At 37.8% G+C, this 25,847-nt stretch overlaps 1 protein-coding gene across 1 annotated transcript in view; it reads left to right on the top strand.

The window, feature by feature from the left end:
• The window catches only part of Kul (Kuzbanian-like), a 66,053-nt gene that overhangs the window by 32,250 nt on the left and 7,956 nt on the right, over positions 1 to 25,847 (top strand). Inside the window, exons 2-3 of the mRNA XM_077434199.1 lie at positions 24,877 to 25,009; positions 25,082 to 25,203. Of these exons, the coding sequence (XP_077290325.1) occupies positions 24,877 to 25,009; positions 25,082 to 25,203 (255 nt within the window). The remainder of the gene's footprint in view (positions 1 to 24,876; positions 25,010 to 25,081; positions 25,204 to 25,847) is intronic.

The following is a 25,847-nucleotide window of genomic DNA, read 5'->3' on the forward strand; positions in this document are numbered from 1 at the left end:
AATATATTATTTATAAAATCATCTTATTTATTTAAAATCATTTACATGGAAATGATATACATACATATGTGAGACAAAAGTCTCAAAATTTGCATCTACCCGTGCACTCTGACCAACTCGGATTGTATCCCTCACGTCCAGCTCTACTACACATATGCTTGCGCTTTAAATACAAACTTTTTCGACTGATTTTTTGTTGACATTTGATGAACTGTAATGTTTTTTATTTGATTTTTTGAAAGAAATCCTGATGTGACTACATATACATATATTTATTTTGAAATAGAACGATGTATATTTGTGACGGTAGAGTGTACACGTTTGGGTGTAACGTTGAATAGAGCAAAAATATCGCTTAGTAACACTGATGGTTGAACGTTCTCATGACTTACAGTCAGTTCGCAGTTCACCCATCCCCTGATTTACATGGTATATACGTATGTATGTTCGTAAATGGAAACTGCGTAAAAAAAGGCAAATAACCCATACAAAAAAAGAGGTTACCGAGTTTGGTTATTGAAAGTATATAATATGTGAGTTTTTTAAAATAATCAAACACGTTAAAACTGCAACACGCTTATGCAATTAGAACAAATCTTACAGACTGATTTTGTATACATATATGTACAGTGGTTTAAACTGCAAGGACGAAGGGCGATGATTGAAATCACTGCCGTTACCTTGACAACGGCATATTCGCACGTTCGGGGCGTGCATAGGAAGTAACTAACATATTTAAAATACGCGTATTAAAAGAAAAAAATACTTTTGCTTGTCCGCGAAAATCGGGGGTGTATTTATACGAAAAATGTACAAAGTTTCGTAAATGAAACCATTGTGAATTTCCACGATGTTCACAAAGCAAATGAGTGAGACCTTTAGATAAATGAATCTTTGCAAATCAATTAATTTATGCAAAAAATCATAAGCTAGGACGTATGTATGTAGTTCAATGTTTAAATATAGCTGGCAGAAAAAGTTCCGATTTGGATCTCTACCCCCATACACGTGTAGATCGCGGGATATTAAAAAGTTGGGCCGCCCTGGTGTGTAACTGTACGCTACGTTTTCCAGACAATTTAATTAGAGGAGAACTCCGAGTTTAACTCCTATATTGCGGACGAATCGCACAAAAAACTTTCATTCGCAGATAATACGATATAAAGGGCCAGAGGGAGAATAAAACTGGGGAACCTTAATCTATATCGCGTCACTTATTCTTAGGAATCGTGTCAGTTGCCCGCACACACGAGTCTTATCTGCTAGGATTTTATACGACTTTTGGTGCTTTGTTATATCTCGCCTATTACAATATCGTACTGTCCGTACCCATATATACCGCGGCTTATCACTGTCCTATGCTTTGCAAGCCATTTGATGGGAATATTTGCTGTCTTTTTTTTATGTTTGTATATAAAATTCCTTGTCCGTTTGGAATCTGTAGACATATGTATGAAATAGGAATAGTTATGAACCGTGTAATTTGAATTAGGTGACTTGAATTTCAGATTATGTTATACATACATTGGTTGAAATGAACATTAAATGAAAATTGCATTTCAAGCCTAAATGGGTTCACGACTGTGTTTGTTTTTTTCAAAAATCTTCATCTAAAAAAGAACACATCCTTATAAATGGCCCACAAACGGAGGGATAATCGCTCCGATTTGTCGATCGCGGAGGTCTTAACCTGCGATATTTGTATTGTAGCTAGCGATTTTAATACGTCGAATTTAGAGATAAATTGCCGAATTCTTGTTGAGTGAAAATACATTTTAAGATCACGTTCTATTTATATAAAAAAGCTGAAGAATCGTCGACAAAAGCTACATATTTGCAAAAAAGATATTTCATCGCAATAATGCTTACATTTACTTTTAACAATATTTTGTGATCTTGAAGGCCTGCCAATCAGACAAATTCATTTGGAAAAAGGTTTTTCATCATATTAAAGCTAAAGTTTATTTATTTATTTTTTACATTTCCCCATGATGTCATCCAGGGTCTCCCCTGAGCGATGTCTATGGTATTAAACTTGTACATATGTATGTATATACTTAAATTCAAATAGTAGTGAAATATTGGGTAGGAAGGTTTTTTTCAATTTGATGGAGAAACCGTTTCAACAGTGAAATCAGATAATTTGGCAAACTCTAATATGAAACGATCGAGTCACAAATATCCAAGTCTAACCGGCAGTATAGCGGGATCGAACTCAATAATCACTTGGTGCTAAACATACACTCTACCACTGAGCCATACTGCTGGCTCAGTGGTTGTGTCGCTTTGGGGTATTTCCTGTCATGTCACCTATGATTAACGTGACCATACGTCCCTTTTTGAACGGGACCGTCCCGTCTTTAGGTAGCCTATCCCGATGTCCCCAAGCACAGCTTCGGGACATCGAAATGTTCCGTTTTCAAAAAGAGAGCCACTCACGGTAACAATTTTTATGCCTCTCCGGCACTAATGCGCCCATAGAAAGGGTCTTATTTCTTTTAAATAAGTTAAATACAGCTGCAAGTCTCAATTATTAAAGAAATGCTAATTACCAAAGTAAATTTTAAGAAATCCTGCTGAGAATATCATTATTATTTTAAATAAACACCTCATACTTAACATACTTAAACAAAATTTTTTATATTTTTCCTCAGAAAAATATAATACCACATAAATTATTTATTTTCACGTGTTCATTACTGTTATTTTCATTAATAAATAAAAACTGAAAAATATGCGTTTTCTTGAACACATACATATGTACATAACTAATAAGAGGTTAGTAAAAATTGGTAGATGTCCCGTTTTGAAGAAAAAAATAAATGGTCACGTTACCTATGATTAGGGCTGCCATACGTCCCGTATATACGGGACATGTCCCGTATTTCACTACTCGGTCCCGTATTACAATTTGTCCCGTTTTCTCCCTAAACTTTTCTCCGAAAACAGACTGTCGATTTCTTTAACACTGCTGTGGAATACATTGATGAGTGGTCCCAATCATTCAAAAAATTTAATGCTTTCGATTGGATGACTCTCGGAAGAACTCTTGAAAGTTCCTGAATGGGGCGAAATAGAACGAACCGTTGAATATTTGCAAGTAAGGAACATCGATGTTGGAAACAATGAGCTTCTTTTCAACCAGTTCGTATGTTTAAAAGATTATTTAAATAAAAATAATACCAACAAAAACTGGGAGACAACGCTGAAATTGAGTATGGAAGAGAAATGGCTGAAGTTTTTTAGAGATACCAAGCATATTGAACAGAAGTCATGTTTAATAAAACTATGTGAGTATATATTTGCCATTCCAGCCCACAATGCCAATATGGAGAGAATATTTTCCCTGATGTCAACACAATGGTTGGATGAAAGAAATAAGCTGGCAGTTGAAACAGTTGAGGCAATTTTGGTTTGCCAGTATAATTTTAAAATGACTTGCGCCCAATTTTATGTAAAAGAGGAAAACGATTTAATTAAAAAAATTAAATCATCGTTAAAATACGATTGGGCTAAAAAAGACAATTTTTTTAAAATAAACTATTACCTACCTACTTTTCCATGTTTTATTTATGTAGCACTCTAATGTCCCGTATCAATGCTTGACAACTATGGCAACCCTACCTATGATAGAAAATTTTTCTATTTCCATCGTTGACCAAACCGCGAGTTTCAAAACGATCGGAAGACTGTAGGAATAGATACTGAATCTTTAGCGAAGTAGAAGAGCCTTGTAATAAAAATTATGTGATTTTTTTTAACGAAATGAGGATAACCCTGTATGCATGTAGGATTTAAACTTTTTGACTGGTTTACACCGACGAGTTTCCCCGGTTAAGTTTAACTGTGAGGTTAATTTTGATATTGGCCAAAGTTTGTGATACACTTTGATCGCTGCTTAGGCTAGTAGGTACAAAGCGCGCTAAATGGATTTCGGAACTTTCAGGGACGTGTAATAATTGTGCTGGAATCCTGACAGTATATTTAAAGTTTGAAGTGTGATTGGGTGTGTTGGGATATGATCTATCCGGTTCGGTGGTGGGGTTTAATTCCGGCGCGACAGATAAAGCGTTGAATTATTCGCGGACGATTGTTAATTGAATATTTATGCCTCCGGTTCCGAGATAAAAGGACACCAAAACATCTCCACGATCCATTTCCATTCGCCGTGATTTATTAATGAAGGCCGTTAAAGCGGCTTTGGAATAATTTAGCGTCGCCGCAACTTTTCGTCGCCGTCCCACCTCCCGCCACCCCCACCGAGTTCCTCCATTTCTCCGCTATTGACTCCTTTTACACCCTCTTATCTCGTTTTGATTGTTTATTTCCACTCACTTACTTAGCATTTTTCCGCTTTCGGCTCGAACGCGGCGAAATCGAAACGTCCGCTTAATCGGAATCTCACAATACTCTCGCTGGGAACCCCGTTTTATTCTTCTCCTTCGATGTAATATTGATTGTCTTGAGAGTTTTCTCGCAATTTCGCTTGCGTCACGCGTTAATAACTTCTAAGTTCATTAACTGCATTGAAAACGAGGTGAATAAGTAATGAGTTTGGAACGATTACGTGTGTTATTAGCGCGTCACATTCGGCTCAACGTGTCTGGGCTTAATTTGCTGTGGATTTTCAGCCTCCTTCGGCTTGACCGATTGTTCCGTTACAATCCCGATTAGGACGTGGTGCTTGTCCGTTGGGTCTATGCGGGTTCGTGTCACACAAAGTGGCCCGGATTTGGGCTCGGAATCCGCCGTTTCATCGTTGACGTTTTGCCTGCTGAATTATTATCGTTGTTGTTTCTGTTGAAGAGGGGAAGGTAGGGGTCGGCAACCTTTCGATTGTGTATCGGACATAATTGCTCTTACAACAACGTCGCGTGACCGTCGCATCGCATTAAAACTTTATTGAACCCAGTGGCTACCTGTGCTCGATGTGTCATGTGGGAATTATTCGTTGCAACGGACAAAGTCAGTGCTTCGTCGAATTGATTTTTCCTCTCTCTTTATTCGTGTGACGTCATTGTGAATTTTCAACGAGATTCCTAATCATCGCTGGTCACGATTATGCTAGCTGTACTGTTCGATTATGGAATTTTTAAAAATAGCAATAGAGTAACCCTCGTTCGAACCGGTGACCTCTGTGTATTATAATAATTAAATAGTTCTACTTTTATGTGTAAGCCTTGTGCGTATCTAAGCAAAATCTTAATCGAATCTGAACAAAACTGCCTTTTTTTGGAATACATATCATCATCATCATTTACAGCTAGTCACCATCCACTGCTGGATGAAGACCTCTCGAACACGTTTCCACTCGTCTCTGTTTTACGCAAAACTCATCCATCTCACCCCACACACTTTCCTAATTTCGTCTACCCATCTTCCCTGCAGTCTTTCTTTTACCCTTTTGCATTCTCTCGGGTACCATTCTAGCAATTATTTTGTCCACCTTTCGTCCATTCTTCTAGCTACTTAGCCCGCCCATTGCCATTTCAATATCTGTTATCTATCAACTACATCCACTACCTACTCTTTACTCTATTAACTACATTCATACTTCTCACCCACGTATTCTATTTCCTGTTGTTTGCCAAGCATACAACGTTCCATACTTTTTTGAGTGCTGTGTAACATCTTGGCGTTCAGTGTCCAAGTTTCACATCCATGCGTCATCACTTGCAAAACACATTGATTACGAGTATGTATGTATGTCAAGATCTGAATGGTTATTAAATCCAGATAGACCGTCTCATCTATGTAAGTTAGAGTTTGCCAATTCATCTAATTTCTGGACGGTTCCTATTAAATCGGATTCCCCTATTCTCTCGCAAATTCGGCTAGTCCGAATTTGTTGATTGTTACAAGCATACATGCGTACATATGGTTGCAGTTTGTAATATACATATATCTGTATACCTACATTTTATAATGCGTTTAGATATTTTGTATGTACATGCGAGAAGTATGACAATGGTAGTTGATATTGTGGAGAGACTGAAGCGATTGAAATAATAGCAATGGGCGGGTGGGTCACGTGTAGACACCGGATAGTCACAGTGCTATCCATTGTTCCATTGTTGTAAATCCTTTGTAAAAAAGGTTCGGCAAACCTTTAACAATGCATTTACAACCTTTGAACAATACGCGGCACCTTTTGGGTCCGGTGACTAGTCACGTGGCTAGAAGAATGGACGAAAGGTGGACAAAAAAGTGCTGGAATGGTACCCGAGATGATGTTAAATTGTACCCAAGATGGTTATAAAAGGAAGGTCGCAAAGAAGTTAGGTGGATGCAATTAGAAAAAATGTGGTTTGAGATGGATGAAAGTTGCGCAACACAACAGAGACGAATGGAAGCATGTTGTATCCATAAACGAAAATCTTTATCTAGTAGTGAATGGTGAATGGTTGTGATTGATGATGATGATAAATGTTGGTGATATATAATATATTGGAAAAAATTATATTTTCTGTATATATGTATGTACATCTAAAATACATAATTTCGATAGAGATTTTGTATGTATGTAAGTTTTGGTTCGTAGAATCCGTGACGTTAAAGTTAATTAAAAGAACAAATGAATATTCAAATAAACTTAAATAAAATAAAACTATTCAAATAATTTTAATAAAATGTTTACTATCACATTAGCCATGTTTAAGCGGTTTATATTACAAATACCGAGCGAAGCCGGGTAAAACCACTAGATACATATAATAAGGTGTGATTTCAAAACATGCATGACAACTTGTGTGCACGTGAAATTTACATCTATACTTTTGTCGTGTGTAACTACTGATTCATTGTAGATAGTGACTGCCACTAATATGTAATAATTACATCAACAATGCATTGTGGATGTGCTTATTGATCAATTTTTTTCTAAAATAAAATTGGTTGAAATTATAGTACCTAGTATATTCTATGTGTGATAATTATGTACAATATACCATTTATAAAATGGCCGCAAACTTTACGCTAAGGTCACTTGTGCTCACTCTTGGAGAACAATGCCCTACATTCAATGGTGCGCATCGTTTGAGACATTACTTCCTATCCTCATATTGATTTATCAACATGCGTGTACGCTTATTAGTCAATGGAATTCTTTAGGTTAGGAATATGTTTTGATACAATTTCTCCTCTTTTATTTACAAGGCTTTTATTAGGTTTACTTCGCCAATCGGTCTGACAATATTTCCTACATCTTCCGATCGGTTTGAAACTTTGAGGTTTGGCCGCCGATAGAGATTGCTTCAATTGCTTCCACTAATTCGATGGTGAAATATAATCGTAATTAACACGTTTAATTCTGATATGAAATTATGTATGGAATTGTCGATTGCTTGGAAACTAAGAATACTCCTATGGGTAGGGTGACCATACCGTTTTTTTACTTACTTTGCGTTCGTCCCGTTATTTTTCGTAAAATTTTATGATTTTTTCTCGTTTTTTCCGTCCACTGATGTACAGAAGAATTTTATAATTCATACATATTATATTTCCAAATCAATTTGTTTCCCAAAAACAAAATTTCATTTTAAAGTTACATTTGAATATTTTGTTACTTGAGTCACTTTACGCGATTTGTTTCTAATAAAAAAATCGCTTTGTGCTATTATTTTCATCATAATTATTTTTAAATAACTGTAAAAATAATATTATATTATATTTAATTTTTTGTCTTGTTCTCTTATTTTTCTTTAAAAAAAATTACGTTCTGGTAAAAATACAAATAACAAAAATGAAAATGAAATAAATCAATTTTTGGCAATCTAATCTATAATTTGGAAAGAGACTTTGTATGTATGTAAATATCCTTGGTCGTCGTCGTCGTCGTCTTCGTCGTCTTCGTCGTCGTCCGTAGATCGGTGACGTCATCGAACACGTGATTCGATTTTTTTTTTTTTCGATCCATGGACGCCGATTTGTTTTTTTCGATTCAATGGATTCACCCCCGCGGGGGCGCAAAGCGAGTAGTTTCATGGGGCCCCGCCAGGGGCGCCACAAGGGGCGCAGCCCCGTGGGGCCCCGAAGGGGGCCCGGGGGGCCCAGCCTCATGGGGCGCAGCCCCATGGGGCTCAAAAGGGGGTGCCACAAGGGGCGCAGCCCCGTGAAGCCCCGAAGGGGGCGCGGGGGGCCCAGCCTCATGGGGCGCAGCCCCATGGGGCTCAAAAGGGGGCGCCACAAGGGGCGCAGCCCCGTGGGGCCCCGAAGGGGGCCCGGGGGGCCCAGCCTCATGGGGCGCAGCCCCATGAGGCTCAAAAGGGGGCGCCACAAGGGGCGCAGCCCCGTGGGGCCCCGAAGGGGGCCCGGGGGGCCCAGCCTCATGGGGCGCAGCCCCATGGGGCTCAAAAGGGGGCGCCACAAGGGGCGCAGCCCCGTGGGGCCCCGAAGGGGGCCCGGGGGGCCCAGCCTCATGGGGCGCAGCCCCATGGGGCTCAAAAGGGGGTGCCACAAGGGGCGCAGCCCCGTGAAGCCCCGAAGGGGGCGCGGGGGGCCCAGCCTCATGGGGCGCAGCCCCATGGGGCTCAAAAGGGGGCGCCACAAGGGGCGCAGCCCCGTGGGGCCCCGAAGGGGGCCCGGGGGGCCCAGCCTCATGGGGCGCAAGCCCTAATAGGCATTAACTAAGGGGGGCGAAGCCCTAGACGGCAATTAATCATGAGGGCGCGGAGGGGCGAAGCCCTAAAAGGCAACTGATCATGGGGGCGAAGCCTTAGACGGCATTTAATCATGGGGGCGCGGAGGGGCGAAGCCCTAAAAGGCATTAACTAAGGGGGGCGAAGCCCTAAACGGCAATTAATCTTGGGGGCGCGGGGGGCGAAGCCCTAAAAGGCATTAACTAGGGGGGGCGAAGCCCTAGACGGCATTTAATCATGGGGGTGCGGAGGGGCGAAGCCCTAAAAGGCATTAACTAAGGGGGGCGAAGCCCGAAACGGCAATTAATCTTGGGGGCGCGGGGGGCGAAGCCCTAAAAGGCATTAACTAAGGGGGGCGAAGCCCTAGACGGCTTTGAATCATGGGGGCGCGGAGGGGCGAAGCCCTAAAAGGCAACTGATCATGGGGGCGAAGCCCTAAACGGCAATTGCTCATGGGGCGTGGAGGGGCGAAGCCCTAGAAGGCAAAGGCTCAGGGGGGTGCCGAGGGCGAAGCCCTAGAAGGCAAAAAAAAAAAATTGATTTTTTTTTTTATTTTTTAAAAAAATTTTTTTGATTTTTTTTTTGATTTTTTTTTTGATTTTTTTTTATTTTTTTTTTAATTTTTTTTTAAAATTTTTTTTTAAAATTTTAAAATTTTTTAATTTTTTTTAATTAATTTTTTTTCATGAGGGCGCAGCCTCATGGGGCGCAGCCCCATGGGGCTCAAAAGGGGGCGCAGCTTTATGGGGCACAGCCTTATCGGCCGCAGCCTTATGGGGCGCTGTCTTATGGGGCGCAGCCTTAGGGGCGCAGTCTTATGGGGCGCAGCCTTAGGGGCGCAGTCTTATGGGGCGCCGCCCTAGGGGCGGGGGGGCGAAGCCCTAAAAGGCATTAACTAAGGGGGGCGAAGCCCTAAACGGCAATTAATCTTGGGGGCGCGGGGGGCGAAGCCCTAAAAGGCATTAACTAAGGGGGGCGAAGCCCTAGACGGCATTTAATCATGGGGGTGCGGAGGGGCGAAGCCCTAAAAGGCATTAACTAAGGGGGGCGAAGCCCTAAACGGCAATTAATCTTGGGGGCGCGGGGGGCGAAGCCCTAAAAGGCATTAACTAAGGGGGGCGAAGCCCTAGACGGCTTTGAATCATGGGGGCGCGGAGGGGCGAAGCCCTAAAAGGCAACTGATCATGGGGGGCGAAGCCCTAAACGGCAATTGCTCATGGGGCGTGGAGGGGCGAAGCCCTAGAAGGCAAAGGCTCAGGGGGGTGCCGAGGGCGAAGCCCTAGAAGGCAAAAAAAAAAAATGATTTTTTTTTTTGATTTTTTTAAATTTTTTTTTTGATTTTTTTTTTATTTTTTTTTTGATTTTTTTTTTGATTTTTTTTTTATTTTTTTTTTTATTTTTTTTTTTAATTTTTTAATTTTTTTTTTTTTTTAATTAAATTAGCTTAGTCATGTTTAAGCGGTTTATATTATAAACACTGAGCGAAGCCGGGTAATACAGCTATCTATAATAATTTCACTTTTCACGTCTCAGAAAAAAAATTAGCTTACGGCGCACGAACATAAAATATTATAACAATTTTTTCATCTTGTTTTTATTTATCTTGTACACAAAACTTGTACATTCTGAAAAAAATTATAATTCTTTGACAATATTAATGGTTATTTGAGGGGAAAATTATAAAACTTTTGGAAATGCAACAAATTTTTACCTTATCTATGTATGTATGTACATACGTAGTAACAATAGATGAAGTTTTGTGATCATGCCAAAATTTTGAAAAACTCGAGATTTTGACTTATTCTAACTCAGAATCGATCACTGATCACATTTTCATGATCTAGAAAAAATGTGTGTTTGTGTGTCATGTTGGGGATATTTTGAACACCGTTGGTCCTATAGAACTGAAACTTAGTATTCTTATCGACACGACGTAAATTTTAAGTTGACTGGAAATGGTACCTCCCCTTATAGGTGTCCTCTTTTTCTTAAGTTTTTGAATTGAATTATCTCCCAAACCGCTAACTGAATCGGACTGATTTTTTTACATGTAATATAAATTATAATTTAAAATACTTACCGTTCCGTTTAGAGCCATAGGAAATACACTCACCGTAGCTATGGGTATCTCTTTGGAAGGGTTAAAATATCCTTTGTATAGTACATATATCAAGATTTCAGCCCTTTCGTTGCCGACCCAAGCGGAAATACCCGTCTTCCTGTTGACCCAGTCCGCTGGGCGTGCGAAATACACACACACGCACACTGTAAAATGTATTGCAACAATATCTCGTCGCAAATCATACGACTAAATGATTGACGCGCTCGAAATGCTCCACCGTAACAAAAGCGCGTTTAGGAAAATGGGAACATGGAAATTGGCGAACAATAGTGACGGATTCGTGTCGGTACAAAGGCCCTGATCCTTTCGGCGAGGGTCTGACGTTTGCCGTTGATGATGATGATGATGACGACGACGACGACGACGACGAGGTCATGCAACTGGCCGACCCGGTGCGAACGAGGAAACTGGAGGCCGCAGATAAAAAATGGCGGTGATTCACTCCAATGCCAACGGCGATCGTGATTTTGCACTTTTGACCGCTCCTCGATACGTACCCTTTTCTTCGATGTCTGTCGGTCGCATTGAGACGTAAACGGTTTTCCACGTCAAATAGAGCGTTGTATATTGCGGGAACGCGCTGATTTGCATTTTATGTGTAAATATTGAATCAGCGATTTCAAAACTGCACGGCGGTCTGCTCCTGAGGTCCAGCTTATTTATGAGGATCTCTCTCTCTCTCTCTTCTTGTGTGTTTTCTTTGCAGAACGTTCGCCGTTTGTGAAGTTGGTGCTTTTCGGATTTTAATTTATTGCGAGTCGAGAGTGGGGGGGGGGGGGGGGGCGTTTTAAATTAAGCTCCCGTTAGCACTGAACAGTAAAAATTAATAATTTTTCGCTTTAATATGAAAGTGCTTAAGTTTCTTTGGCCGTAATTGGGATAATAACGCTTAAAAACTCTTAGCTGAATATTGAAATTTTATTTTTTAAACCTTGTAATTTTATGTATTATTTTTTTATGATCCTGGTTTATCGGAATAACGACTAAAATAATCGCAATTTTTATGCGAATTATTAATAGGATTAATAATAATTGTTATTTTCAATTTACTTTATTTGAAAAAAAGGCTCTCGATTGTTTTTTCCGTGATCTTTCATAATTTTTCCACCTGGAGAACAATTTTTTAAAATATAGAGTGAAAAAAGAAAAAGTTATAGGTGTTTAAACAATTAAAATCTGACATAGCGCGAGGGTAGCGAAAACGGACAAAAACGATCGGAGTAGTGTGGATAAATCCGGCAATGTGGACAATAGACGTCACCGAGAAAGATAATGGAGTATTTTCAAACGTGTCTATTACGATTATTTTTCACTATCGTAATGGGGGACTTGATTTCCACATACATATATTGATGACCAAACCGAGCAAAATGGCGAAGTTTGAAAACAATCGGATAGGAACCCAAATTTCGTCAGAAGAAATCAGACGTAAAAATCGAAAGCAAAGTAAGACGAGGCTAGTAATAGTAAAAAAAATGTGCGTTGGATCTGTGGATCATCATTGCGTCATCCACTCTCTTGCATGTCTGCCTTATTTATTATTTTTATTTTATTTTATCTTTAATTTATACCAGGAAGGCCTAGCAGGTAACTCCAATGCGCTTTCGTGGCCATAAACATTTTACATTTGTTAAAAAACAAATATTAGTATTATACAAAGTACATAAACACATATCAATTAATATCCACAGAGACATCTATGGTCAAATTTGTAAATTCGCAGCATTTTATACAACTCAGCGAAATTCGAAATTGCTGAAAACTTGAGATTTTGCGAGAAAATGGGTAAGGTTGCCAATTTTTTGGAATCGCTTCAATGAAAATCAGATAAATTGGCAAACTCTGATAGGAAACGATCGACCTGGAGTCACAAATCCAAGGTTTGGCCAGCAGAAACCAATGGGGATGGATGACCATTCTGTTCAAAGCATTATATACTAACCACTAATCTATTCTGCTGGTTATAGAATTTTTATTCGGATTCATAGAATCTTTCTTGGATCTTCTCACATTTATGGGCATGGAACATGCGCGCCTTGTGTCTCCCTGCGCACTGGTGTGTTTTCGTGGACGCTTTCTGTCCCTTTGCGCACGTACATACATATGTGTCTCTGTGAGTGCTTTGTGTCCTTCTGCGGACATTTGTGTCTCTGCTAGTGGCTTGTGTCTCTATGAGTGCTTTGTGCGCCATGTGTCTTAGTGTCTCCTCACATGGACGCAACTTTAAAGAGCCATCTCAAAATGCATTTGAATGTACATGAAGTCTAAATCTTTCAATTATAACAATATTTTTTTTACATGTGTAAATCCACTTACTTACATATCTGCCGTTCGTCTTATTAGACGAACGTTATTCATTATTTTATTATTAAGTTGTTATTCAGATTTATCGAATATTTTTTACTTCTTACACCCACACATACGTTGGAAAGTCGCGTAATGTCTCCGTGTGCGTTTATGTTTCTGTGCGCGCCTTATATCTCCATGAGTGCCTTGTGTTTCTCTGCGCACTGATTTGTCCCCGTGAGCGCCTTGTGTCTCTCTGCGCACGTACATATGTGCCTCCATCAATGCCTTGTGTCTCCCTGCGCACGGATATGTCTTCGTTAGTATCTCGTATCTCCGCGTGATTAATATTTTTTATTTTATTTTTATTTTTATTTTATTAATTGAAAAATCAACAGACATAGATACTGTATGTATAAAAAAAAATGTATAAAAAAAATTTTTTTTATACATAGATATGTATAAAAAAAAAATAGTAAATAAATAATATATGTAACATCCGAGTCCAATAATAGATTTTTACAAAAATGAAAGAGATAAATATAAGGAAAACAAATTAAAAAGTAAAGAATAAAGGCATTACAAAATATGTAGAACATTGCATAATTAAACTATAGTATTAAAATATTTGGAAAAGGTTATAAAATAGAATATAAGAAGAAATTGAAATTTACAAATATAAAACAAATGAAAAAGGTAAATACAAAATAAACAAATGAAAAGGAAAAGAATGAAAGCTATAATATGATTAAATAGCACATTACATAACTAAACTAAAGTATAAAAATATTGGAAATATTGGAAAAATAGAATAGGAGAAGAAATGAATCAATCGGTCAAGATTCTCTTGATGTTAGACCTGAATTGATGTAGGGAAATACCAAATAGATCAACCTCATTCAGCTCTCCGTTAAACATACGATAAACGCGCTGCAGATAAAAATATTTTTGGGAATATTATATAATATACATAATTAATATACATAATTTAAAGAAAAGCCATCTCAAAATACATTTGAATATGAATACGATCTTAAAATTTCAGTTAAAGCAATATTTAAGAAACGTTTGAAGAAATGAAATAAAAATATTCTCCGTTAAGGATTCTAAATCTTGGAATTTAGCTCACGAGTCAAATTTTTTCACTGAATTTGCTATATACATATGTATGAGTCTGCGAACGAACCTACACCAACACGGTCTGGGGTACTCCAGACAAAGTGCTTAAAAAACTGGAAAAAGGAAGGGACAAGATTCATCGTAGTGGGAGAGAAAAAACCAAGACGGATAGGAAGGAGGCGAGCGAATAAATCACCAGCCATTTTTCAACGCGACTGCTTATTTACGAATGTGCATACGTTATATGCGGCCATTGTAAACCGCTTGTCTTGAATATTTCACAGTCAATCAAGGATTCCGTTTTCGATCCGGAACCGAACCCAACACCCGGGACTCGGCCGGAAATATTTGATGAACGTCAAAGTGATCTCGTCTCCGGTCTCCGTTGCTATCGCTTACTGATAAATAGCACTCACCCTCCCATCGTTCTTGGGGCCTACATAGTTTACAACGGAGAAAGTGAAAATGGCTATCGTTTTCGAGTAGAATCAATCGGTGGCCAGCTAGCGATGACGCAACAAACGCCTCGAGGTCGGAGGCAGGTGTGTGTGTGTGTGTGTGCCAGCTCTAGCGCACAACGAGAATCACAAGAAGTGTGTGACGCAAGCGTTATCTCTTTTAGGTAATTTTAGTGCTAATTGGTGAAATGCTAGCACAAAAGAATTGCCTCGAAGCTGACGGAACAGTTCTACTGTCCTACTGTTATGTTGTAGGAAATGTGTGGGTGGCCTCGTGGGGAACTTCTTTGAGGGCATGTTTTATGTACTTGGTGGTTCACCTTAACACCTTTATTGAATGTTTTGAATCTTATCCGTCTATTTTTATCGGTCTAGTAAATATTCACACCCTATATGTCGCATAATGTTTAATTTATATATACATATTATATTTTATCTTTGTTCGTGTTTGTTTTGGGTGAGGCTTAAGTTAAGGACAGTTGAAGTTATTCCTTAAAAATGATCTGTTTTTACGCGTTCAAAAACTTGGGTACAGGCCCGCCTCGAGGACCTCGGTCAAACATATTTTTGCCGTCTCCCCTCCCTCCATTTATAATTTGTTTTCATCATTTTCAATAACTCTTTCACTATTTTCAATCATTCTAATTATTTTTGTTTATTAATTTATATTGTGCTCCCGATAAACGTTTCGTCTTCCGTTGAGACATCGTTGATTTTAATGTTAAAAATTAAGAATTCGTTAATATTATAAAAACGCCGAGTTATAATTTTATAAAATATTTAAACGATCTTTCGATGACTCTCGAGGAAAGATCGAAGAACTGACGTTATAAAATTTCGTAGCTTTTGAATCGTCAGAGTGATATTTTTCGGAGAAATTTTTGAGTAATAAACTTCGTTGATATTATATTTGTATGGCAGGGGTGCTGAGCATGCGCGTTTTTGCCAACAAAATGTCATCCGAGTTTGTACGCCGTAAACAAAATTTATTGTACCGAACACGATCACACCCTTGTTGTATGGGTTTGCATTCGAAAATTATTTCTCAGTGCAAAATATAAAAGGCGGGCGTGATAACTAGTCACCGGAGCCTGGGGGGGCCGTGTATTGTTCAAAGGTAAATGCATTGTTAAAGGTTTGCCGAACAATGGATAGCACTGTGACTATCCTACCTCTAGTGATAACATCCGTCAAAACATGTAGAAAAAAGTTTTATTATTACCATTGTTCGCCTTTTAGATTTTTCTTTCACATCTAGTAGTAATGAAAGGGGACTCGAGGATTTTTTTTGGTTCGTGGACGGCCGCCTCATGAAATTCAGCCGCCTTGTGATTTGCACAATTCGCACATATGGACGGTGCGGCACTGCTTGGGTAGCTCATTGGTTAAGCATTTGCTTACGAGTAAAGATTGTGTCCAGGGGCGGCTCGTCCTAAGGAAGGCTCGTCCTCCCCAGTAAAAAGTTAACAAATTTATATCAAATATACTAGCAGTACAATAAACGAAAATCGCAAAAAAAATAGTGGATGTTTTCAGGAAGTTGTGCGTATTCTACACTAATGAAACATATAGTAGGACATTAGTATATACGATTGTTCGCGCCGAGCCTGGTGCGTCGAAGATAGTTTTCGCCTGGTGCGTTTTGCTTGGCGCTCCTTTTAAAAAGTATTCATACAAAATGTCATACGAAATCCAATGAAAGAGAAAGAAAACATTTGAGTGAAACAGATATATGAAATAGATGGACCGTCTCTTGATAGAGTTTGTCAATTTATCTTGATTACTGTGACGGTTCCAATAAAATCGGCATCCCCTCCTTATCTATGCAAAAAGCATTTCTTCGTTTTCTTTATAAGAAAGAGTATGTGTATTACCCATATCTCTATCCTACTCCTTTCCTTTTGGGCATGCTTGGGTATAATTCTCTTGAACTTCGGAGAAACTTCTCGTTAATTCGTTTCGTTCTCCAGCTATTGCGTGGTAATACGTCATGCCCGTTGTTGCTGGAACAGTTGGAACTTTATGTCCTTAATAATTATGTGCGTGGTAGACATCATCATTTGATGGTTGTACCTGCTGCTCGCACAGTTCTTTTTCGAATGGCTCATATTCCAAGAGCTATTCGACTTCTCAATGAAATCGTTGCTGCTGTCCCTGAATGTGATATTTTCCACTTTGGGGAGCGTAGATTATCGGATATTATTTTAACATATTTATCTGGTAACCTGCGCTCATCATTACTTTCTTAATTTGAATGTGATGTATGAGTGGAATCTTAATCTACTCTCTTCCATTTGGGCCTCGCTGTGATTTTATTTTTTATTCATATTTTGTTTTATTTTATTTTATTTTTTCTTTCTCCTTTGTACATTTTTATATACTATTTCAATTTTGTTCAGTGTAAACAAAGAATGGGATTTATGGATTTTATTTTTGATTTTTACACTTGTTATTTTTCTCTCTGAATGATGTATTATTCAAATGTGGGCCATTGTGGCGCATTAGGGCGGTTTGCTAGTCTGAAACCGCCCTTAGGTTCTTCCTGTAATGCCACAATGGTCCAAAACTATTAAAATAATATATAAATAAATAAATCTTTCAAATTCAGCTAGTTTGAATATGTTGTTTGTTGCAAGCATACATTTGTTTGCGGTTTGTCATTAATATCTGTTTAATTAATTAATTAATAAGCAGTTATTAAAAAAATGTAATACTATGTATAATTTTAATATGTCCAGTGCAAAACACTGATCTAATTATTTTTTTGAGTCGCGCTGTCAACATTCCGCGACGTAGTCGCATTGATCCAAATTATATTTGACTAAAAATATTGAGCTCAGTCTGTTTTATAATTACACTTAAAGATCTAGCTTTGGATATCCAAATATGGATACTTTTTTTAATAATAAAATATTAAGGGATTGGTTGCCATAAAAAATATACATTTAAGTGGATGCTGTTTTTTTTTCTGTATGAAACTAACCCGCGCAACGTTTCATGTTACTCGTAAAGTTTAACGACAGTTTTTTTATTCGTTGTTATTGCCTATTATTGCTAAATTTTATGAGTTTGCTTTTATACTGCACAAAAACGGCTCATGTGATAAAAAATACTGATGTAGGTTAGTTCCATTAGACTAAACTACGTCTTGTTATTCATTGTTCTTCAGAGTATCAATCAGTCAAAATATGAGCCGTTATATTTTAAAGTGGTTTTCAGATCCAAAAACACTATTTCTGTTTTTTTAAATTCACAAATTGTTATCACTTCTTTTAATTTAATATGTCCAGAATCTTGGAAAAGCAGAATAAACGTATTACCATTTTTTTTTAATATTGTTAAACGCAAAACATCATATTTAATGTTTTGCTGAATATTTCTCGAAATGAAGAAAAGTGAACTTTCAAATATAACGACTCATATTATATATTGGCAAGGAAATTTACAGACTAGAATTGGAAAAAAGTCGACTTATTTTAACTATTCATCATTTGTCATAATATAATATTTTTTTATTATTTATTGTAGTCTATCATTCATCGGTACATAAACGTCGAGCAATATTTCAACTCTAACAAAACCGGGAGAAATTTATTTTAGAATAAATAAATACATATAATATATGAAACATGGCAACGAATAAAAATGCAAAGGAGGTATGTAAAAATAGCCAAGCGCCTTATCAAGGCGAAATATTTCGAATGTCGAATAAATTCATCATATTGATAAATCGTTATTACATTCCTGAAAATAAACTGCTTCCTTGATTTATGATCGTTACGGCCTGACACGTCCCTACCCCTAATTATATACATACATATGTACATTCAAGTAACAAACTGACATCACATTTTTCACAGATGGATTGAAGCCACAAATGACTATGTACATATTTCAGCGTATACACACAAAGCTTATATGCGGGGTGGCATCGCATTTGTCAAAACACGATTCCCTGAACACGAACACTGACAACACGTTCGCGAACGCGCTCGCGAACATTGACCCAGTGATGTACATATGTATGACGTAACTGTTCCATTACAGGCGTTTAAAAAAAAATATACACATACATATTATATATTATACAACAATGTCGCTAAAATCTTGGTCACGGAATATCCGACACTCAGGCAATCACACTAACGAGAATTCGAGTGCCAAATATTCCGTATTCGTTATTGTCGAGGCAACGATTGTAGTGTGCGAGATCGCTATGTGCGCAATTGTCCGTTTACCACACTGGTGTTGCGCCCGTTGATATTTCAATAGATGGTTTTGGAAAGGAGTTGAACTAATCGAGGCTATTGTTGATATTTCAATGGACGGTTTTGGAAAGGAGTTGAACTACTCGAGGCTATTTTCGCTACAGTTTCAGCATGCTCAATCGTTGTGGTCAATTCGCATCACATCCTCACTCCAATCACGCGTTGCCTTTTCATTCCATCCCCGCGCGCCTGCCCGGTCGTCCTCGTGCAAATGAACATCTGCTATCGTGTATGTATGTATATTCTTGTCAATAATCATAGCACGATATCCTGCATTCTTATGAACTGCTGATAATTATAATATTTTTGAAATCTCCATACTTGTCCATGAAAAAAATAGGTTTTTTTTTTTCATTTACCGGAAAATACCAGTATACAGGTAGTAGGAAAAATAATTTACCGTTTGCCGGTTTATGACATTTTACGGAAAATTTAAATCCCTAATACACATACATACATACAAATATACCTTTAGCCAGCAGTATGGCCCGGTGGTTGCGTTTATATTTAGCCCGTTCGATCCCGTGCTAATCCTTAATGCTGCTGGTCAGAATTGGTTTGTTTGAGTTTGCCAATTTATCTGATTTCATTGTTGAAACGGTTCCTCCATCAAATTGGCAAACACCATCCTACCCACTATGTCACTAATATCTCAATTTGATTTATGTAAAATATGTAAAAAATTATGTACAAGTCTAAATCCATAGATGTCTCTATGGATTAATTCATTAATTAATTAATAGCTATTTTCGTGTTCTTCAGAATCTCGAAATTCAGCGATTGATGTAATAGAAAATGCTGTGATGTTTGTAATTGACTAGGAAAGCTCATCGGGGCTTTCCTGTTAGGTCTTCCTGATATATATCTATATAAAATAAAATAAAATAAATAAAATATACACCCAGCAAGTTATTCGGCTCTTCTTATACAACGAGTACATATGTGCGTAATATGAAGTATTAAGGGGCTGTTCTGATATTTGTATGTAGGTCATAGTTCGTCACTGTTGCCAAGTGTAACTGGTGGATGTAACTCAAGATCCTATTATATGACCTTATTTTTTAAATGTTGTCTACGACTCAGTTCTAACATAACGGCCTGACAATTTGTGACAAACACTGGTGTATATGTGCATAATATACTTGTTTTTTTTTTTAATATGCTTATAAACAACCGTGTGACACGCCACTGTCCGGCTTGAACTACGTGTGACACTTTTTACGCTTGACAATTAAGTGACCGAATTGGCTCGTGATCGTCAACGTGAAATTTCTCAGTCACGTTGTCACGCCATGTTTACATTTTTCTTCAATATTGTGGTTTTAGCACCGTTGTGTCGAGGAAAAGATCCAGATGTAACCAATTGTGATAGTATACGAGCTCGCCTGCACATTTATGCACAGTAGTGGCATCGTACCAGGGCCGCGCCTAGGAGTTCAGCCACCTGTGTACAATCTTAAATCGGCCGCTCTTTAATTTTATCAGCATTTGTATAAATCATTTTATTAAAAAAAATAAAGTTCATGGGAGTAGTGCAAAAATCGCACTTTGTGATAAATATTGTGTAGGAAATATAGTGTTGAAAATTTTAATCACAATAAAGATTAACCTGAAAAACAGACAGAAAACCAAAACATTTCGTTCTGAACAGGACCAGAAGACCAGTGAGACTGAACGTTTTCAAGTTCATTCATGAAAATATATTGTTTTTACCTTCAATTCCACATCTAGAACCAACTTAGATAAGACCAACCAAAACTCGGTATCCTTATCTCTTTGAATGCTGTCCAACGCCGATCGGCGTTTTGCCAATTTTATCAAGCATAAGTCCATGGCCCTGAAAAACGCCGATAGTCGTTGTATTTTGAGCATGTAAAAAGTAAACAAGAATTCTACCCGCTAAGCCTTTCCAGATTGCATTGAAAAAAAAACGCATTGAACATGGGTCATATAATTCGTTTCATTCATTTGTCAACGTTTATAAAGACTGGTTTACACCGGAATTTCTGAATTTATAACCATAGCAGAATAACCCTAACTGCTGAGTATTTTAGATTGTAGCTTAGCATTTAGATTATGAGCATTACATTTTAACAACAATGAAGAAGGTGGAACTAGTTTTGGAAAAATACGTTCATTTATAGACTTCATTTGTTTATTTTACATTGTTGCAAGATATATTAGAGAGTCTAAACACACCTTTACAAAACTCGAAATCCTCAGCGGTAGTTATCTAGGGTTTGTTTGGATTAGCTAAAATTTTTATACCTGCTTTCTATTGGATTTCTAAATAATTCTAGTTGGAAATGTTGGCGAAATTTTCAACGCGGCAGGCTTTCAATCGAAAAGACGTCAGCACTCAAATGATTAAACAAAATACATCCGTCAGTCGCATAGATAATAGAACATAAGATATATAAAAAGACGTCTTAATGTGAAACGTAAAGGAGGTTTGTAATAAAAGACCTAGCTCTATGCGGAATTAAGCTATACCTGCTGTCCAGTTATTTACCCGAATTATAGTTCGGGTGTGTTACAAGTTATAACTTGCAACAGCAATCTGCAAGTATAAAACAAGACAACCAAATGCTTTTTAAAAAGCACGATGTTTTGTTTCGTATTTTTAAAGGAATATAATTTTTTCGACTCATTTCTTTTGGCCGCCTTTATATTTCGGCTGCCTGTGTACGTTGCACACATTTTTACATATGGTAGGCGCGGCCCTGCATCATACATACATATCTATAGCCGGAATGCAATTAGGTTATCGATTGTGGCAAGGTCTCTCTCGGTTTGGGCGGACCAGTTTTTCTCGTCGACCCGGTTCTCAAAAACCACTACGCATCTTCTTTAATTATTTCCGATGCTAATGGAGCTCGCTGACGGATTTCGCCGATTTTCCTCTCCGTTCTCGCTTTTCCGCTCTCGATGTTTTTCACCTTTTTATTGCGAGCGTTCGTGTAAACACTCGGGACGTGGGACGAAAACTCGAGTCATTCGCTACCGGGAAATATTATCTGGCCTCGAGTCGGGAATTATTCCCGAGGCGTGTACCCGCAGCGTCTTCTCTCGGACATATTTCATTTTAAACGATATCGAAGTTGGGGTCAAGTTTGCCTGGCGACGTGCTCGAATTTATATATGTTTACCGAGCCGCACTCTGACATGGTGTACAATACTTTTGGGGGTGATAGAGTGTGTCATTTCGGGTAAAAAATAAGGGTCTAATTTAATGCAATGTCGGCCAAGAGGGCAAACTTCCTCCTCCGGGGTGCGCCGTATAATAATTGTGAGGATGAATAACGGCTCGTATTATATTATACAAGGGCGAGTCAACAATTACATGTGCTCAATGTTCAAATTTAGTTTTGCCAAAACTAATCGTGTCCATACATTACGCAACTTAATCTTGAATAATGGAATGTACCATACAACTTCACTTGTGGGTGATAAAAACGGGGAGATTTCCACGACACGTCACTGCTGGTGACTTGCGAGCAACTTGATTGGTGACTTTGTTGCGCGACCAGATCAAATGTATACAGTTGTATGGAGCATGTCACACCAGGCAACTCACTGGTTGTCCGAGCCATAAAGTTACCCGACTGGCGTGATCGTCTCAGTGATTTTATTGCTTGCGTGACAGCACGATCCCTCAAAATGTATAGCTTTATATGGAAGGGTGCTTAGTTGCCGGCGATTACAAAGTGAAAAAACTATAAAAACGAAGTTTTTCTGTAGTGCTGGTGGTCGGTCAGAATGGGATGTTTGTGACACCAAGTTGATCGTTTCCAATTTACCAATTTATCCGATTTCATTTTTGAGACAGTTCCTCGCTAAATTAGCCACCAACGTCTAATTATATATATATGTTACACCGAATCCGTGAAATTGTCTTTTACACGCATTCGGCAAGAGAATTGCCGAATGCGTGAAAAATGCAAACATGTTGCCCAGTTCACGGATTCCGTAAATTCTTTGGCGAATGCGTGTATTCGCCAAGAATTTGTCTGCTCAAAGCATGGAGTCGGCAAATAGACAGCAGCTCTCCGGTGTTGTTTTTTAGAACTGGACAACGTGGACAAGTATCAAAGATATAGCTGAATGAGGATGTTTAATTTACATATTATTATGTATAATATGACTGCATACATATGTTTCGATCATCTCATATGACTTATACATAAATTAATGTCGTTTTTATACATTTTGATCAATATTTTAACAGTGAAACATATGTATGTAGTCATATTATACATAATAATATATAAATTAAACTAAATTAAACATCCTTATTCAGCTGTCACTTTGACACTTGGTTATAATATAACACGCTGTCCAGTTCACGCATTCGGCAAAGAATTTACGGAATCCGTGAACTGGGCAACGTGCTTGCATTTTTCATGCATTCGGCAATTCTCTTGCCGAATGCTTGTAATAGACAATTTCATGGATTTGGTGTAACATATACATATAAAAACGGACGGGATGTATGTATGTTTGTTTTTCGAGTGCATCGAAAAATATGGAGATTTCAAAAAAACAAATTTAAGAATACCAGGAGTATCCGTTATGCAAAGAGATGTGGCGTGACGAACGAAGTGTCGTGTCGAGGAGACACGGGGTAGCGGGCAAGTGGGGGAATCTGGAGCGTCTCACATGTGCTCCTGATATTGAGCAAGTTGTAACGGTTGGCGACAGCGTCAGATGCGCTGCGTGGTAGCGTAAATACATACACACATCCACGAAGACACATTCATTCATCATTTCGACGCGGACGAACGGGTAGCGTTTAATGAGCGCTCATCTTTTTACTATTAACTAGCGTTGTGCCCGTTGATTTCACCAGGTGGTTTCGCAAAGGAATTGATACACGAATTAAAATAAAGTTATATGTTATACATACATATATACACATTTAGTAAGGTAATTTATAGGCACGCGGGCGCACGTAATATTAATCGTAATAAAAAGTGCGCGCATTATTATAGTGCGTAATAAAGAAGCGTGTATGTGTGTGTGTCACCCGTGACTCGGCCCAACGTCGCACATGCCTGTCGTCAAATGACGCTCCACACCACCCTCCCCCACTTCCCCGCGTCTCGAATACTTTGATCTGATTGGGTGTGTATCCACGCGTCTGCCACATACCCACACGCGTCTCGTCTCTTTTTATATATATTATTATTATACGCGCGCGCGTCTATAAATTACCTTACACAATATTTATATATAACATATAGCTTTATTTTAATTCCTTTGTCAATTCCTTTCCGAAACCACCCACCCGTTAAAATCAACGGGTACAATACTAGTTTAATATAATTTCAAAACTTATAAATGGTACATATGTACATATGAATGTATAAGTTTGCCCATAGTTGTCGCTTTCGGATAATATGAAATGGCACCAATGGTAAATTTATATTTTATAAAAATTTAATAAAAAAGGATTTTTACGGCTCTTACTCAGAGCTCTCCGTATAAATGTCAATTCCGTGGATCATTACATATGCAAATGTATACAATACTGAAAAAAGTATCTAGCTCTGCTTGGATAAACTTTGTATGAAATGAACTCATGAATTTATGTTGAAATAAATTCAAAACATAATTCAAAATTAATGAATGCAAAATTTTTCTTTTTTTTATTTGTTTTTTATTTTGTTGAACTACACTGCGAAGTTTTTATCCTCTTATTTCCATTTGGCGAAAAAAATCCTCAAAAGTTTCAAAGTAGCATTAAAACGTTTCGGTGAAACTCGGCTGTAAATACTTTGGACGGAAAGGGTCAACCTTTTAAATATTTCATTACCAGTGACCCTAACGCTCTTTTTTTATATTTATTCCGGATTCTTCCGGCCCTTTGACTCTGGCTCGAAGGGCTAAATCTTTCGTGAAAAAGTAAAATATCACCATGTAAACCCGTGCACACGTACGCGTATTTAACGTTTCGTATGTTTATACGTATTTTATTTTTGTTTTAGGTTTTGTTTTGAATGATTTCGTCAAACACTGGGAAGCTGCAGACTATGAACACACCATTTTGAAAGCACACAGAGCGCGTCGAGGAACTCCATCTCTCGACCCATTGAATTTGAACTTTAGAGCTCACGATAGGTATAGACTTGTTTTTGTATGATATTTGCGCTTTAAATTCCGTTTTGAATATCACTTTTTTTTTTTTTTCAGGGAATTTCGTTTGAAACTTCGCCCGGATCCTAGTTCAGTTTTCGCTGATGATGTTGAATTTCACAGTTCACAAGGACCTTTGCAATTCCACCCCGGCAATGTTTATTCCGGCACACTTGACGGTGATTTTTCATGAAATTTTCTATTATAGGGGTTCCAAAAAACCGCCCAAAAGAATAAGCCGGTTTTCGGTTTTTTTACAAATAAAAAGCCGATTGACCGGCTTTCACCGGTTTCAGAAAATTAAGATGTTTTTTTAAGTTTTAAATTTTTATATCGAAAAAAATTTGTCAATATACATATTATATTATGCAAAAAAATAATTGTTCATAAATTAAATTGAGTTATAAACATTATGAACTAATAAAATTCGTATTATAAATACATATATCACAGCCGTAAAATGGTAGATCCTGAATACGCACAAATAATTAAATGATTTAAATAAGCTACTATCAAGAATATATCAAAAAAATAATGTCTTACCTCGTAAAAATACTGTAGTCGTGGAATCGCGAATAAGAACACTTCTGAGATGAATTTGTGTTCGAAAACGTAATTGAATATGAAATATTTCCATCTTTCAAAGTTATAAGCTGAAAACAACAACTTACGATAACATTTTCTATACTTTTATACCTGATCGCGCAAAAACTACATGGAAAAATTTATTTTATGGAAAACCCAATTTACCGAATTTTTGAAAGGCCTTGTGTAGGTTATTGAAACTACTTTCAATAATATTTTATTGATTTATGAGCTGGTC

Source organism: Arctopsyche grandis, chromosome 7 (genome assembly GCF_051622035.1).
Source record: "Arctopsyche grandis isolate Sample6627 chromosome 7, ASM5162203v2, whole genome shotgun sequence".
NCBI lineage: Eukaryota > Metazoa > Arthropoda > Insecta > Trichoptera > Hydropsychidae > Arctopsyche > Arctopsyche grandis.